Source organism: Mya arenaria, chromosome 4 (genome assembly GCF_026914265.1).
Source record: "Mya arenaria isolate MELC-2E11 chromosome 4, ASM2691426v1".
Classification (NCBI taxonomy): domain Eukaryota; kingdom Metazoa; phylum Mollusca; class Bivalvia; order Myida; family Myidae; genus Mya; species Mya arenaria.
The window spans coordinates 22,868,976-22,884,458 of record NC_069125.1 but is presented as its reverse complement, the minus strand read 5'-3'; the positions used below and the strand labels follow the sequence as shown (position 1 = coordinate 22,884,458).

Genomic DNA, 15,483 nt, shown 5'->3' with positions numbered 1-15,483 from the left:
CCATGAGTCATTGGTTTGTGCCCGACCAGGATGAGAGAGGTCTAATGGTATAGGTGTCTGCCTCTCACCCATGAGTCATTGGTTTGTGCCCCACCAGGATGAGAGAGGTCTAATGGTATAGGTCTCTGCCTCTCACCCAAGAGTCATTGGCTTGTGCCCCACCAGGGCGAGAGAGGTATAATGGTATAGGTGTCTGCCTCTCACCCAAGAGTCATTGGCTTGTGCCCAACCAGGGTGAGGGAGGTCTCATGGTATAGGTGTCTGCCTCTCACCCATGAGTCATTGGCTTGTGCCCAACCAGGGTGAGAGAGGTCTCATGGTATAGGTGTCTGCCTCTCACCCATGATTCAATGATTTGTGCCCAACCAGGGTGAGAAAGGTCTAATGGTATAGGTGTCTGCCTCTCACCCATGAGTCATTGGCTTGTGCCCCACCAGGGCGAGAGAGGTCTAATGGTATAGGTGTCTGCCTCTCACCCAAGAGTCATTGGCTTGTGCCCAACCAGGGTGAGGGAGGTCTCATGGTATAGGTGTCTGCCTCTCACCCATGAGTCATTGGCTTGTGCCCAACCAGGGTGAGAGAGGTCTCATGGTATAGGTGTCTGCCTCTCACCCATGATTCATTGATTTGTGCCCAACCAGGGTAAGAGAGGTCTAATGGTATAGGTGTCTGCCTCTCACCCATGAGTCATTGGCTTGTGCCCCACCAGGGTGAGAGAGGTCTTATGGTATAGGTGTCTGCCTCTCACCCATGAGTCATTGGCTTGTGCCCCACCAGGGCGAGAGAGGTCTAATGGTATAGGTGTCTGCCTCTCACCCAAGAGTCATTGGCTTGTGCCCAACCAGGGTGAGGGAGGTCTCATGGTATAGGTGTCTGCCTCTCACCCATGAGTCATTGGCTTGTGCCCAACCAGGGTGAGAGAGGTCTCATGGTATAGGTGTCTGCCTCTCACCCATGATTCATTGATTTGTGCCCAACCAGGGTAAGAGAGGTCTAATGGTATAGGTGTCTGCCTCTCACCCATGAGTCATTGGCTTGTGCCCCACCAGGGTGAGAGAGGTCTTATGGTATAGGTGTCTGCCTCTCACCCATGAGTCATTGGCTTGTGCCCCACCAGGGTGAGATAGGTCTCATGGTATAGGCTGTCTTGGCTTCTCAAAAAGAACATAATAGTGTTGATTACGGACTTGAGAGGAATTTTATATTGTCTTCACAGTTGATTGAAAATGATTAAGTATAAACTGAAGCATAACTTTTATAAATGATTTTTTTCCACGAAACATTGTTTCAATTCCAGGTAAAGCCATATGATCCATACTTTTTGGATGGAGATCAGGACAAATGCCTATGTGAAGACTGTGTACCGTGTACCACCACAACTACATCAGCTTTTAATTTTACTTTCAGTAAGTGTATACTGTAGACTGGTTTTAAATTCTCTCAATAGTTTGCTCATGATTTTTTTTTGTGTTTTTGCAATGTTAGTTTTGTATTCTTGACATCATGATGATGTTTCATTATTTCATTTTACAAATTTAACACTCACCAAACAGTTTCAGGGGGTAAATAGATGTGAGGTTGTTGGTAAGTTGGTAAGTCGGTCAGTCTTATCCACACTGTAACTCATGAAAGGGTTGATGGATTTAAATTATTTATATGTTCAACAGCTTGAAATACAGATCGTGTTTCAATTTATTTTAAAGCAAGCAAATTTTAAGGTTGTTATGGCTGCTTTTCTACTAAGTATTTGCCAAATTAAATTACTATCTGGAAGATAACTTATGCCAGGTACAATAAATTCAAATAATGTTTTTGGTACACATGTTTGATACTAAAAAACAGAAACTGGTCAAATTCACCTTTGGTTTCAATCCACAAATGTTTGACAGAGTTATGACCTCTTTTTAAAGAAATAGTTTACCAGTCCTTTACCCAGACAGCATGTGGCGGTATTCATCACTCCTATGGCAGCGCTTGTTTTTTTATCCCCCGCCAAGGGGATATAGTAATGGTATGCGTGATTCCGTGTGTGCGAGCGTGTGTGCGTCCGTCCGTCCGTCCCACATTCATTTCTTTGCATCTCCTCTTACATTTCTCATGCGATTTCTACCAAACTTTCACAGATTGATGATCATAAAGTGAAGCAGCGCATATTGTCGGGCTTTTGCGATTCGATCATTTTTGAAAGAGTCATAGCCCTTTGTTTATTTTACATTTAAAATTGGTTTCTTCACAACTCCTATTACTTTTTTAATGCAATTTCTACCAAACTTTCACAGATTGATGATCATAAAGTGAAGCAGTGAATATTGTCGGGCTTTTCTGATTTGACCATTTTTGAAAGAGTTATTGCCCTTTGCTTATTTTACATTTATAATTGGTTTCTTCGCAACTCCTCTTACGTTTTTCATGCGATTTCTAACTAACTTTCACAGATTGATGATCTTAAAGTGAAGCAGCGCATATTGCCGGGCTTTCCTGATTTGACCATTTTTGAAAGAGTTATTGCCCTTTGCTTATTTTACATTTAAAATTGGTTTCTTTGCAACTCCTCTTACGTTTTTCATGCGATTTCTACCAAACTTTCACAGATTGATGATCATAAAGTGAAGCAGTGCATATTGTCTGGCTTTTGCGATTTGACCATTTTTGAAAGAGTTATTGCCCTTTTTTTTACATTTAAAATTGGTTTCTTCACAACTCCTCTTACGTTTTTCATGCCATTTCTACCAAACTTTCATAGATTGATGACTATATAGTGACGCAGCGCATATTGTCTGGCTTTCGCGATTCGACAATTTTTGAAAGAGTAATTGCCCTTTCTTTATTTTACATTTAAAATTGGTTTCTTGGCAACTCCTCTTACGTTTATGACTATATAATGACACAGCACATATTGTCAGGCTTTTGCAATGTGACATTTTTTGAAAGAGTGATTGCCCTTTCTTAATTTTACGCATTTCTTATGTTCCTGAGAAACTACCCTTACCATTGATTGGCTTTCTTTAAAAAAAATGTCCCCAAGGGGGGGGGGGGGATATAGCTGTCTGTGACCGCTCTTGTTCAAATATAAGATTTTGATTATCCAATTTGGTTTTTTTGGTTATCCAATGTATTTGTTTACCAGTTTTCAGCGTAAACCAGGTTATATTAAAATGTCGTTTGGCGGGCGGTCGGGCGGGCAGGCTTTTCAAGGGTTGGGGTCACGGTCAAGGTCACTGATACTAAAATAGAAAAATAGTTTCCGCCCAATAACTTAAGTTAGAATTGATGGATAGTAATGAAAGTTGGTGTGTGGGAGCTTATGTGAAGAGCTTGCTTGGGATTGCTATTGAGGGGTGTGTGGTCAAGGTCACTGTTACAAAAAATAGAAAAAATGGTTTCTGCCCAATATTAGTAAGAATTGGTGGATAATAATGAAAGTTTGTGTGTACTGTAGGTAGTTTATGTAAAGAGCTAGCTTGGGATTGCTTTTGAGGGGGTTGGGGTCAAGGTCAAAGTCACTGTTACTTAAAATAGAAAAATGGTTTTCGCTTAATAATATAAGTAAGTATTGATGAATAATGAAGAAAGTTGGGTTGTAGGTAACTTATGTGAAGAGCTACCTTGGGATTGCTTTTTGAGGGGGGTGGGGTCAAGGGCTTAGTCACTGTTACTAAAAATAGAAAAATGGTTCGCCCAATAACTTAAGTAAGGAATGATGGATAGTGATGAAAGTTTGTTGTGTAGGTAGCTCAGCTACCGTGAAGAGCTACCTTGGGATTGCTTTTAAGTGGGGCCAGGTAAAGGTCACTGTTACTAAAAATAGAAAATTGATTTCTGCCAATAACTTAAGTTCGAATTGATGGATAGTGTTGAAAGTTGGTGAGTAGGTAACTTCTGTGACGAGTTACCTTGGGATTGCTTTTGAGGGGGGCTGGGGTCAAGGTCTCTGTAGCTATAAATAGGAAAAAAATAGAAAATGTTTTTTTGCCACTTTTTCCTAACTCCTACTCTTGTATCAATCAATTAATTAGCTATAATTTCTGATGGCCCATATTCAAAAACCTGGATTCATCACATTGTGACATTTCTAGTTTGAATTGTAATCACTAATCTCTCATTCGTCCAAAATTCATGCAGTTACTAGTAGAAACTCTTTCATATTCAGACACTTTGTGTAGTTTTGGACTCTATTTGTAAGATTTATTTCCTGTTTTATTTTTATTAGGCCTTTCAGTATTTGCACTTGTGAAAAATTCAAACTAGGTAACATAAGAGTAACAGGCGAGAGTGGTACAGTGGTAAAGTGACCATATCTCACCTAAGTGGTTGTGAGTTCAAGTCCCACCAGGGCCTGTTGTCCTCTCATGAAGGACAACAGTACGGGTTTCTATCCAGAATACAGGCTTGAAGTGATCCATATTAGCTTTAAAGCTGCACTCTCACAGATTGAACGTTTTGACAACTTTTTTTATTTTTTTGTCTTGGAACGAGCCATTTTTTGCAAAAAATCCATGGAAACCAGTTAAATAAGACTGCTGACAACAAATTTCAGATTTTCATATTTAAGTTCAAAAATTGATGTTTTATGCATTTTTCTTAAACCGTTAGTAATGGTTTAGGCCATAAAACATACTGATATCATTGGTTTGCAGATATTTACACAAACAAATTGCTCTTTCCAAGACAAAAAATAAAAAAAACTGTAAAAATGGTAAATCTGTGAGAGTGCAGCTTTAAGCTGTCTTCACAATCAAGCTGAAATAAATGAGTATAAACTTGACTTAGACAATCACATTTTTTCTCCTCCTACAGCAGGTCCAACATGTAAAATTGAACCACAAGAAGACCTGCAATTACAATTCTGCAAGGCTACCACAACCACAACCGTTGTACAACATTCTGTCTCCAAGTCCAGCCCAACTGCCGAACCTGTGACGTCTTTAATCACTACACCCCGTAGCACGGAGGGATGGAAGGTGGGGCTTGGGGTGATGGCGGCCATCTTGGCTGTTATTGGGGTTGCTGCCGCTGTTGCAATATTCATCTACAGACACAGGTGTTTGAGGGCAGATGGTACGCATGCATTTTTGTTGTTTTGCTTCAGGCCTATTTTTAAAGGGGAAGTCTGTCAGTTTAGGTACTGTTTTACATTTTAGACCTGATTAATTGCATAATATTATTAATCTTATTTGAACTTCTGCACATTAGATCTGATATTAATCTTTAAACTAAAACTCTGTTGGAAAAAGGTTCCAGGACAGTTTAAAATATAACTAAATATTTGTGCATTTTATCTCTTTAATATGTTTGTCCACTCTGGAAACCTGTAAAGGAAGTGATGTGAACCAAATATTATTGAAAGTAGCAGTCCTTAAAAGATATGAGGAATTTATTTTCCATATTTATATGTTGACAAACTGACAGTGTCCCCTTTTAATAATAGTTATTTCGCCACTTCCAACTAAACTCATGGAAAAAGCCGAGACTATGCAACTTCATTATTTTTCTGACCATATGCATAAAAGCCATACCTCTATCAAAGTTCAAGGTCATATGGGCATAATTGGCATATCCATGCATTCTGAATGAATGATGGTTTCTTTTAGGTAGCATTTCCAACAAATAGTTTTATTGTACATATAAAAATGAAATCATTGCGGTGTAGTTCGCTTCAGCTTGCTTTAAATGCTTCATTATTCATGTTGTATTTAATTAAAAATGTTTAACGCTAAATACAGTATTGACACGGTATGTGCTAGTTGAGGTCTATTAATTTTAAACATGTTTTATCAGATACACTTGCAAATTCATTGTATTTTCCATCATTCTGAGAATTGGGTCAGAGCCTTCTGATTGAGTAAAAGGCATTGTTTTGACTAAATTGGGAATTCCCTTTCCGTAAAATTCAAAAGAAAACTAATAGAAATAGACTAAGAAGATCAATAATTTTGCTTATGTTTTTTTTTCCTAAAAGAATAATTAATTAGTTTAACAAACTTTTGTGTTATCATGGTAAACTTTGCAAAGTTGTTTGACCCACCAGCTCAGTGTGGTAAAATTTAGGATGGGAATTATTGGCAAAAACAAAATGCAATATATCATGTCATCATATGCAGATCACAATATCATTTGAAAATAAGATCAGATCAAGTGTGGCAATTGTTTTTAATATGATACTAATATCAACCAGCTATGTATTTATTTGTCTTTGCTGGCTGTGCATTGTTGTAGTGTGTCAGGTTTGTGTAGAATAATTCTTTAACAACATGCACAAGTATAGAAGTGTTGGTAAAATTGTTTACTCTATTAAAAATGATTATTATGTTCATTACAACATAAATAATATATGAATAAAGCTTTTAAGAACAATTAAAATTCTTTCAAAGTGGGCAACAAATGCCTTTTAACACAAAAGATAATATCAATGTGATTGCCCCTAATCATATGGAAATGTATCTCTTCTGTTCTATTGCAATATATTGGCTTATTGCTATATCACACAGCCCAAGTATTTGATACATATTTGTCCCTGTGTTTGTCTGTTTACAGACCCTCTCATTCGTATTTGTGTAGAAAATTGGTGGTGTGTAAACAAAAGTTGTACACTCGGAGCCCTTGATAAAATTATTGAATATTTGTCTTGTTTATTCTGCAGACAATGCAATCACCAAACAGGAAGAGGGTGTGGCCACCAATACACCAAAGCAAAAAGACAACAGGGGTTTTATGGATGACACAGGGTCAATCTTCACAGATAAATTGACAATTCTTCCGAACAACAATAATGGTATTTTCATACACTTTTTAGCTCACCAGAGCACAAAGTGCTCAAGGTGAGCTATTGTGATTGGTCTTTTTCCAGCGTCCGTCCGTTAGTCCGTCTACAATTGCTTAATAAAAAACATCTCCTCTGAAACCACCTGGATAAATTCAATGAAATTTCACAGGAAGCTTCCTTGGGTGACCCTCTACAAAAATACAAGAAGGGGTCACGATTGATCAACAACAACAACAAAATGGCAGACTTCCTGTTTTGCTTTAAAAAACATCTCCTCTGAAACTACCAGTCCAAATTCAATTAAACTTTACAGAAATCTTCCTTGGGTGACCCTATACAAAAATACAACAAGGGGTCACGATTGACCAACAACAACAACAACAGCAACAACAACAACAAATAAAATGAAACTTTACAGGAAGCTTCCTTGGATGACCCTCTACAAATAAACAACAAGGGGTCACGATTGATCAACAACAACAAAAACAAAATGGCTGACTTCCTGTTTGGCTTTAAAAAACATCTTCTCTAAAACTACCAGCCCAAATTGAATGAAACTTTACAAGAAGCTTTCTTGGATGACCCTCTACAAAAATACAAGTGGTCACGATTGATCAACAACAACAACAACAAAATGGCTAACTTCCTGTTTTGCTTAAAAAAAACATCTCTTAAACTACCAGTCCAAATTCAATGAAACTTTATAGGAAGCTGCCTTGGGTGACCCTCTACAAAAATACAACAAGGGGTCACGATTAATTAAAACACCATTTTATACATGCATTGAATTGAATAAACACATTCTATCGGCTTTAGATCAAAGAGTCACACTGTGTGACGTCACATAACTTACAGTTATACCCACGAGGATCTCGTGGAAAGCATGGACATTGCTATGCAGGATTAATGTATAACTGTACGATTATTGCTTCTTACAGTCTATAAGTGTGGTACAAGATTGAAAGTTTATTGGCAGATGTTTTACAAACATGTCATGTTTATGTTTTCTTAATCCCTTGATTGCCCTTGTTGTTTCTTTAATCCTCCAATAAATATATCACACTTCCTTTTCAACAGGCAATACTAATAAATCATTTAGGATGGGGTAGTAACGAATTAACTTGTCACAGTGGTGTATACTGTAAGGTAATCTAGCCAGGCACTGAAAAGATAAAAATCAATAATCTTCGTCTGTGAAACTTGGTAACTGTGAAAGGTATGACTGATGTCCTTTGGGTGTCCGAAAATTAGGTACGCAAAATAAATTATTTTGGAAAATAATTATGGGTGTCCGAATATTTAGAGTGTCCGAACTCTTAGGTGAATTATTTTTTGTAGGTGTTGACATTTTGAGAACAAACCCGTACAATATAAGGTTTTTGCATAACTTAACTTTTCATTCTCGACAGTTTATCATTGTATGGTTTTAAAGATAATTGTCGCCATTTTCACGGAAAAAATTTTTTTTTGTCACTGTCAACAAACATGGTGGCCGAAAATCCCAGACGATTTGACATCTTTTCTATGCGTCTTTTAACCAAAAACATAGATTAAAAGTTTTTTTCTTCGACTTCTCACAGATTTTTTTCCCTGCGTCTAATACCCCCTATCGTCTTATACCCAGTCATTTACGGTAAATAATCGTTAAGATATGCATAAACTCGTTAAGATATCATCTCGTTAAGATATGCATCAACTTTTTAAGATAGCATCTGTTCAGATATGCATCAACTTTTTAAGATATATGCATCTTAACAAGTTGATTCATGAATTGTAATGTGACATGAATTTCTTCAATTGACAAAAATGGAATGTAAGGTTGTAAAGAAGATTAAAATAACATATTTTGTAATGCACAGCAGTTGCTTATTTTCCCCCCTTTTTTCTATTATAGAGTTGTTATTAAAGATATTTAGTAACATTTCACAATTCACTTCTTTGAGTCTGAGTCACAAACCCAGTCTCCGGATGTTAGTGAATATGGAACCATGAGGTTATTTACATGATTTTATTCAAACACTTTGACACTTGTTGCCTATGGTGAGTCCAAATATGGAACCAGCTATTATAGACTGAATTTATACCATGTAAGTTCAGTTGTTGGGTCAAATCCTGATTGGTTGAATATGTTTAAATTTACATATGAGTTAAAAGAATTCAACGGACCTAAGTTAAGTAGTTCTTAGGCTTCCTGTTATAGCAGAGATAAGTAGTTGAAGTATAAGCACTAGACAAAAGATGGCATCCTCTTTACTTTGAAGAATGGCATCTTTAAAGGCCCAAGTGGAATTATCACGCTGTTGACCGGTTTTTTAAGATACAAGTTTGTTTTGAGATTGTTTACCTTCTAAATGTATCAAATTCCTAATCGTGTGATTGGCTGATAACTTTTGAAATGTAGTTCATTTTGTTTAAGTTATACTTTTCTTCTGGGTTCATCAAGTTTGTTTTATTTAAACTTAAGATTTGCTATCATCTTCAGGTTTAAGGAAAGAAATGAGGTATAGAATTACTGATTATGTAAATACTCCTGAAACTAAGTAAAAAAAAGTTGACCGACAATTCAATATGGTTGATAAAAGTTTGGTATAAATCTAGACTGCAATCTTAATAATGTAAAACAATTCTGGGTATTCACAATTGTTAACCAAATAAATAAGTTGTATACTGGGTAGTTCTAATTAGGCAAAGTTCTTAAAGCGCTTAACAAAAACACCCAATATGGTGAGAGTGGGATCTAGTGGCCAAGAGGTTGTGGGTTCAATCCCCAGCAAGGTAACTTTCTTATGGCCTCTATGGACGCCAGTACTGGTTCTACCAAGGTAACAAACTTAAGTGTAATACAATAAGCTGTCAGCCTTCGTCACAAATAAGCAGAAAGAAATTGGTAGAAACTAACACCTTGTACATGTACATTGGTTGGGACAATAAGAATACATGTACATTGGTTGGGACAATAGGAATACATGTACATTGGTTGGGACAATAGGAATACACGTACAGTAGGAACTCACTAAACCGGAACTCCACAAAACTGGAATCCTCGGGATACCGGACATTTTTCAGATTCCTGGTTTTTCCCTTCTATTTTCAATGTAAAAAAATCCCTACAAAACCAGAACCCCGGAATTCCGGTACCGGACAAAAAATCGAGAAAATTTGTTAGTTGTCAATGTAATTTTACCTCACAAAGCTGGATATATATTTTTGTTCCAACATGTCAAAATGATTTTGTGTATTAGGAATTCACGAATCGCGTGTCACTTTGTTTTGACAGCTGGCGCGTTGTTAAATATTGCACCTGTGATGTTGTGTTACCTCGATAATTGATAATGATGATTGCGCTGTGGATTGACTGCCACACGATATTCAAACTTGTTAAAAGAAAATATATTGAAACATTAATTTGTTTGTTACAGAAAACAAAGAACTAGAAACGGTTATTAAGTGATCATTTTGGAGGGTTGTTTTATCTAAAGGCTTCTATGATTGAATTAAATTAGAGCGGTGCATTAATTAAACTATCAAACATACTTAACAAGCATTAATTTACAGATAATCGGATAATTTGTTTGTTTGTTACTCAAATCAAGAACTTTGATTGGTGATGAAGAGGTCATTTTTGCGAGTTGTTTTATTAATGAATATATATTTTATGCACATTTCAAGTTACCTGAACCATTGTTGATGTAAAATAAATGTTTTCATTTTATTCCAGTTTTCAACTTCCCTTTAAAGGTTAACTCAGTAAATATTTTGAGTAAACTTACTCCGTACATCAAAGTCTCACTAAACCGGAATCCTCACTAAACCGGAAATTTTGCCCAGTCTGGACCTTGTCCGGTTTAGTGAGTTTTTACTGTACATTGGTTGGGACAATAGGAATACATGTACATTGGTTGGGACAATAGGAATACATGTACATTGGTTGGGACAATAGGAATACATGTACATTGGTTGAGACAATAGGAATACATGTACATTGGTTGGGACAATAGGAATACATGTACATTGGTTGAGACAATAGGAATACATGTACATTGGTTGAGACAATAGGAATACATGTACATTGGTTGAGACAATAGGAATACATGTACATTGGTTGGGACAATAGGAATACATGTACATTGGTTGGGACAATAGGAATACATGTACATTGGTTGGGACAATAGGAATACATGTACATTGGTTGGGACAATAGGAATACATGTACATTGATTGGGACAATAGGAATACTTGTTTGATATCATTTGTATTTGATTTGTTGTGTTTTTGTGAAGTCAGTCTCAACATAATTTGGTGAAAAACGTTTTTTCTTATTTAAATCTTGTACTAGAATGAGTGAACAAGTCCTTCTTTGTTCGTTTTCTTCCTGTTTGTAAACATCAATAATATTGAAAGGTGCTCATTGCCACAAAATGTATTTTTCATCAGTTAGCATGTTCCTGAATTAACTGAAATTTCAAAATACAGCAAGTATCATAAGTGGGGAAGAGGAAGCACTAGGAAAAAAATCAATGGAAGGTACTCAACCCTTAATTGTCTACTTGATTAGACCAATTGTAACAATGGTGTTTGTTTTTATGTCTTTAAAATGTACTTTAATACTTGATGAACACATGAAGAGTGCTAACTTCTTTTAAACCAGTTATCACAAATGTGATTTTAAAGTAAGAGTCAGTCTAAAATTTTGAATATTCTGTCGGTCGATTTATCAATGTAAGCTGATGGTTGAAAAAAATGCTAGGGACCCTTTTGTACAATTAAAATAATAAGTTGATGCCTTTCTGAATTGGTAAATGTTGTGAATTGATCCAAGAGAATTGTATTTTTGATCATTCATAAAGTGTACTCAAGAGAGGTTTTGTAATATGATAGGCAACTCCAGTTTGTCTAGTAAGATAGGCAACTCTAGTTAGTCTAGTAAGATAGGCAACTCTAGTTAGTCTAGTAAGATAGGCAACTCTAGTTAGTCTAGTAAGATAGGCAACTCTAGTTAGTCTAGTAAGATAGGCAACTCTAGTTAGTCTAGTAAGATAGGCAACTCTAGTTAGTCTAGTAAGATAGGCAACTCTAGTTAGTCTAGTAAGATAGGCAACTCTAGTTAGTCTAGTAAGATAGGCAACTCTAGTGAGTCTAGTAAGATAGGCAACTCTAGTTTGTCTAGTAAGATAGGCAACTCTAGTTAGTCTAGTAAGATAGGCAACTCTAGTTAGATAGGCACCTCTAGTAAGATAGGCACCTCTAGTAAGATAGGCAACTCTAGTTTGTCTAGTAAGATAGGCACCTCTAGTTAGTCTAGTAAGATAGGCAACTCTAGTTAGATAGGCAACTCTATTGAGTCTAGTAAGATAGGCAACTCTAGTGAGTCTAGTAAGATAGGCAACTCTAGTGAGTCTAGTAAGATAGGCAACTCTAGTTTGTCTAGTAAGATAGGCACCTCTAGTTAGTCGAGTAAGATAGGCAACTCTAGTTAGATAGGCACCTCTAGTAAGATAGGCACCTCTAGTAAGATAGGCAACTCTAGTTTGTCTAGTAAGATAGGCACCTCTAGTTAGTCTAGTAAGATAGGCAACTCTAGTTAGATAGGCAACTCTAGTTAGATAGGCACCTCTAGTAAGATAGGCACCTCTAGTAAGATAGGTACCTCTAGTTAGTCTAGTAAGACAGGCAACTCAAGTTAGTGTAGTAATTTAGGCACCTCTAGTAAGATAGGCACCTCTAGTAAATTGGCACCTCTAGTTAGTCCAGTAAGATAGGCACCTCTAGTAAGAAAGGCACCTCTAGTAAGAAAGGCACCTCTAGTTAGGCCAGTAAGATAGGCACCTCTAGTTAATCTAGTAAGATAGGCACCTCTAGTTAATCTAGTAAGATAGGCACCTCTAGTTAATCTAGTAAGATAGGCACCTCTAATAAGATAGGCACCTCTAGTAAGATAGGCACCTCTAATAAGATAGGCACATGTATTTAGTCTAGTAAGATAGGCACCTCTAGTAAGAAAGGCACCTCTAGTTAGGCCAGTAAGATAGGCACCTCTAGTTAATCTTGTAAGATAGGCACCTCTAATAAGATAGGCACATGTATTTAGTCTAGTAAGATAGGCACCTCTAGTAAGAAAGGCACCTCTAGTTAGGCCAGTAAGATTAAGGCACCTCTAGTTAGTTTAAAAAGATAGTAAGTCTATTAAGATTAGCACCTTTAGTAAGTATAAAAAGATAGGCATCTCTTGTAAGTCTATTAAGATTAGCACCTTTAGTAAGTATAAAAAAGATAGGCATCTCTTGTAAGTCTATTAAGATTAGCACCTTTAGTAAGTATAAAAAAGATAGGCATCTCTTGTAAGTCTATTAAGATTAGCACCTTTAGTAAGTATAAAAAAGATAGGCATCTCTTGTAAGTCTATTAAGATTAGCACCTTTAGTAAGTATAAAAAGATAGGCATCTCTTGTAAGTCTATTAAGATTAGCACCTTTAGTAAGTATAAAAAGATAGGCATCTCTTGTAAGTCTATTAAGATTAGCACCTTTAGTAAGTATAAAAAAGATAGGCATCTCTTGTAAGTCTATTAAGATTAGCACCTTTAGTAAGTATAAAAAAGATAGGCATCTCTTGTAAGTCTATTAAGATTAGCACCTTTAGTAAGTATAAAAAGATAGGCACCTCTTGTAAGTCTATTAAGATTAGCACCTTTAGTAAGTATAAAAAGATAGGCATCTCTTGTAAGTCTATTAAGATTAGCACCTTTAGTAAGTATAAAAAGATAGGCACCTCTTGTAAGTCTATTAAGATTAGCACCTTTAGTAAGTTTTAAAAGATAGGCATCTCTTGTAAGTCTATTAAGATTAGCACCTTTAGTAAGTATAAAAAGATAGGCATCTCTTGTAAGTCTAGTAAGATTAGCACCTTCAGTAAGTCAGGAAACTTTTGTAACATTTGTAATATAGTCACAGCTAGTAAGATAAGCATATCTAGTAAGTGTATTAAGATAGGCACCTTTAGTAAGATAGGCATTTCTAGGAAACCTGTTAAGGTAGCACACCAGTAATGAAAACCTCAACTTGAAACTCTTTAATTTTATTGCTTTAGCCAATGTTGTTAGGCACAGGACTTTTTTATTGTTTTCTTCTTTGTTTTCAAGAACATTTTCTTGTTCTTTGAAGCTAAATGTTCAAACATTTGCTTTCATACCAAACAAATTACAGATTACTGCTCGAAAGTAAATAGAATATTATATCATCGTTCAAATGTATATTGAACTGTTTGTCATTGTAATACGTAAAACATACTTCCCAGAAAATTGACAACAGTTTACAGATTTGCTGATGATTTTTAACCCAACCCACGCCTCAAAATTTGTCAACAACCTAGCGTGGTTTTTACTCTTTACCTGGAAAATGACCTGTCTTCAATCAAAACATACTGGTCTCAGACATGAATGACTGAATATCCTCTTGAACATACACTCTAAAAGTAAGAAAATTATATTCAATGATTATCCGCAGTTGTTTTGCTGACACGTTTGACCTTTCAAATTTTCATTCAATAACTGGCGGCGTAGTAATTTGGTCATCTATTTATGCCCTGTTTAAAGTGACTCGCTCATGTTTTAGGACCAAAAATTAGTTTTGCATCTGAAAACACTTATTTTATCATTATTTTACTCTATGATATCGAAATTGCTGAAAAAAATACAGTTATAGCAAAAAAAAGTATTTTGTTTTAGTTGGGTTCAAACCCACGCCGGTAAAGTAAAAAACAAAGTAGAAAACAGCCAGCTAGTCCACACAGTCACAGGGACTTTAACAAAAGTGGTGGATATGTTGACCTATTAAGGATACATTGTTAACATCACATGATAATGTCAACCAAAGTTTTTGCTAAGTCGATACAGTCTCGAGAAAATGTATTTTTCCTTCATACGTCCTATTCTTGAGTATGCCGACGTTGTCTGGGATATATGCTCTGCTCTCTTGAAAAACGAAATTGAATCCGTCCAAAATGAGGCAGCAAGAATTGTTACTGGGGCAACAAAGCTAAAAATTTCAGTATCGATAGACTTCTCCTAGATCTGAAATTGGACACCCTCTCTGAGCGACGTCATCTATATAGACTTTTTTTATTTATGAACATGAAAAAAGGCCTCGCCCCAAGCTATCTTCCTAATCTTATACCCCCTCAGGACGAAACTGCTCGATACAACCTCAGAAACCTTCGAAGTGTGATCTCACGAACCCAAGCTTACAATTCTTCTTTTTTTCCTACGGCGATTCGAGACTGGAACAGATTGCCGCAAGTTATCCAAATTTCGCCATATTGGTAGCTTCATTCAAATGTTCACTGAATAGAAACAAATCTAAATCGTCCCCCCGCTACAATGTAGGTTCTGGACAAGATCAAATATACCATGCTTGCCTGCGCCTTGACTGCAGCTCACTCAACTATCCTGTCCTCGGTAAAACGACATTCGACACTGTATACTCAACAATCTCCCTTGTCCGGTCACTCTCAATAATCTTCTTTATGGTGACAAGCACCTCAGCAAACCATAAAACAAACTTGATATTATGAAAGTGCAGGAGTATATAATCGTTTCCAAACGATTTTGCAACAAAACCCAATTTGTGGGCATTGATACTTGGCATACCAGACGACATTAGTTTAAGTATTTATTTTTTTATCGCTATTTAATTTACGTTCTTTCTTTTTTTATTGATTTATTT

The 15,483-nt window shown here is 36.3% G+C and overlaps 1 protein-coding gene across 1 annotated transcript in view; it reads left to right on the top strand.

The window, feature by feature from the left end:
• The window catches only part of LOC128232621 (uncharacterized), a 60,216-nt gene that overhangs the window by 25,503 nt on the left and 19,230 nt on the right, over positions 1–15,483 (top strand). The window contains exons 8-10 of the mRNA XM_052946284.1: positions 1,298–1,406; positions 4,798–5,058; positions 6,641–6,772. Coding sequence (XP_052802244.1) covers positions 1,298–1,406; positions 4,798–5,058; positions 6,641–6,772 — 502 coding nt within the window. The remainder of the gene's footprint in view (positions 1–1,297; positions 1,407–4,797; positions 5,059–6,640; positions 6,773–15,483) is intronic.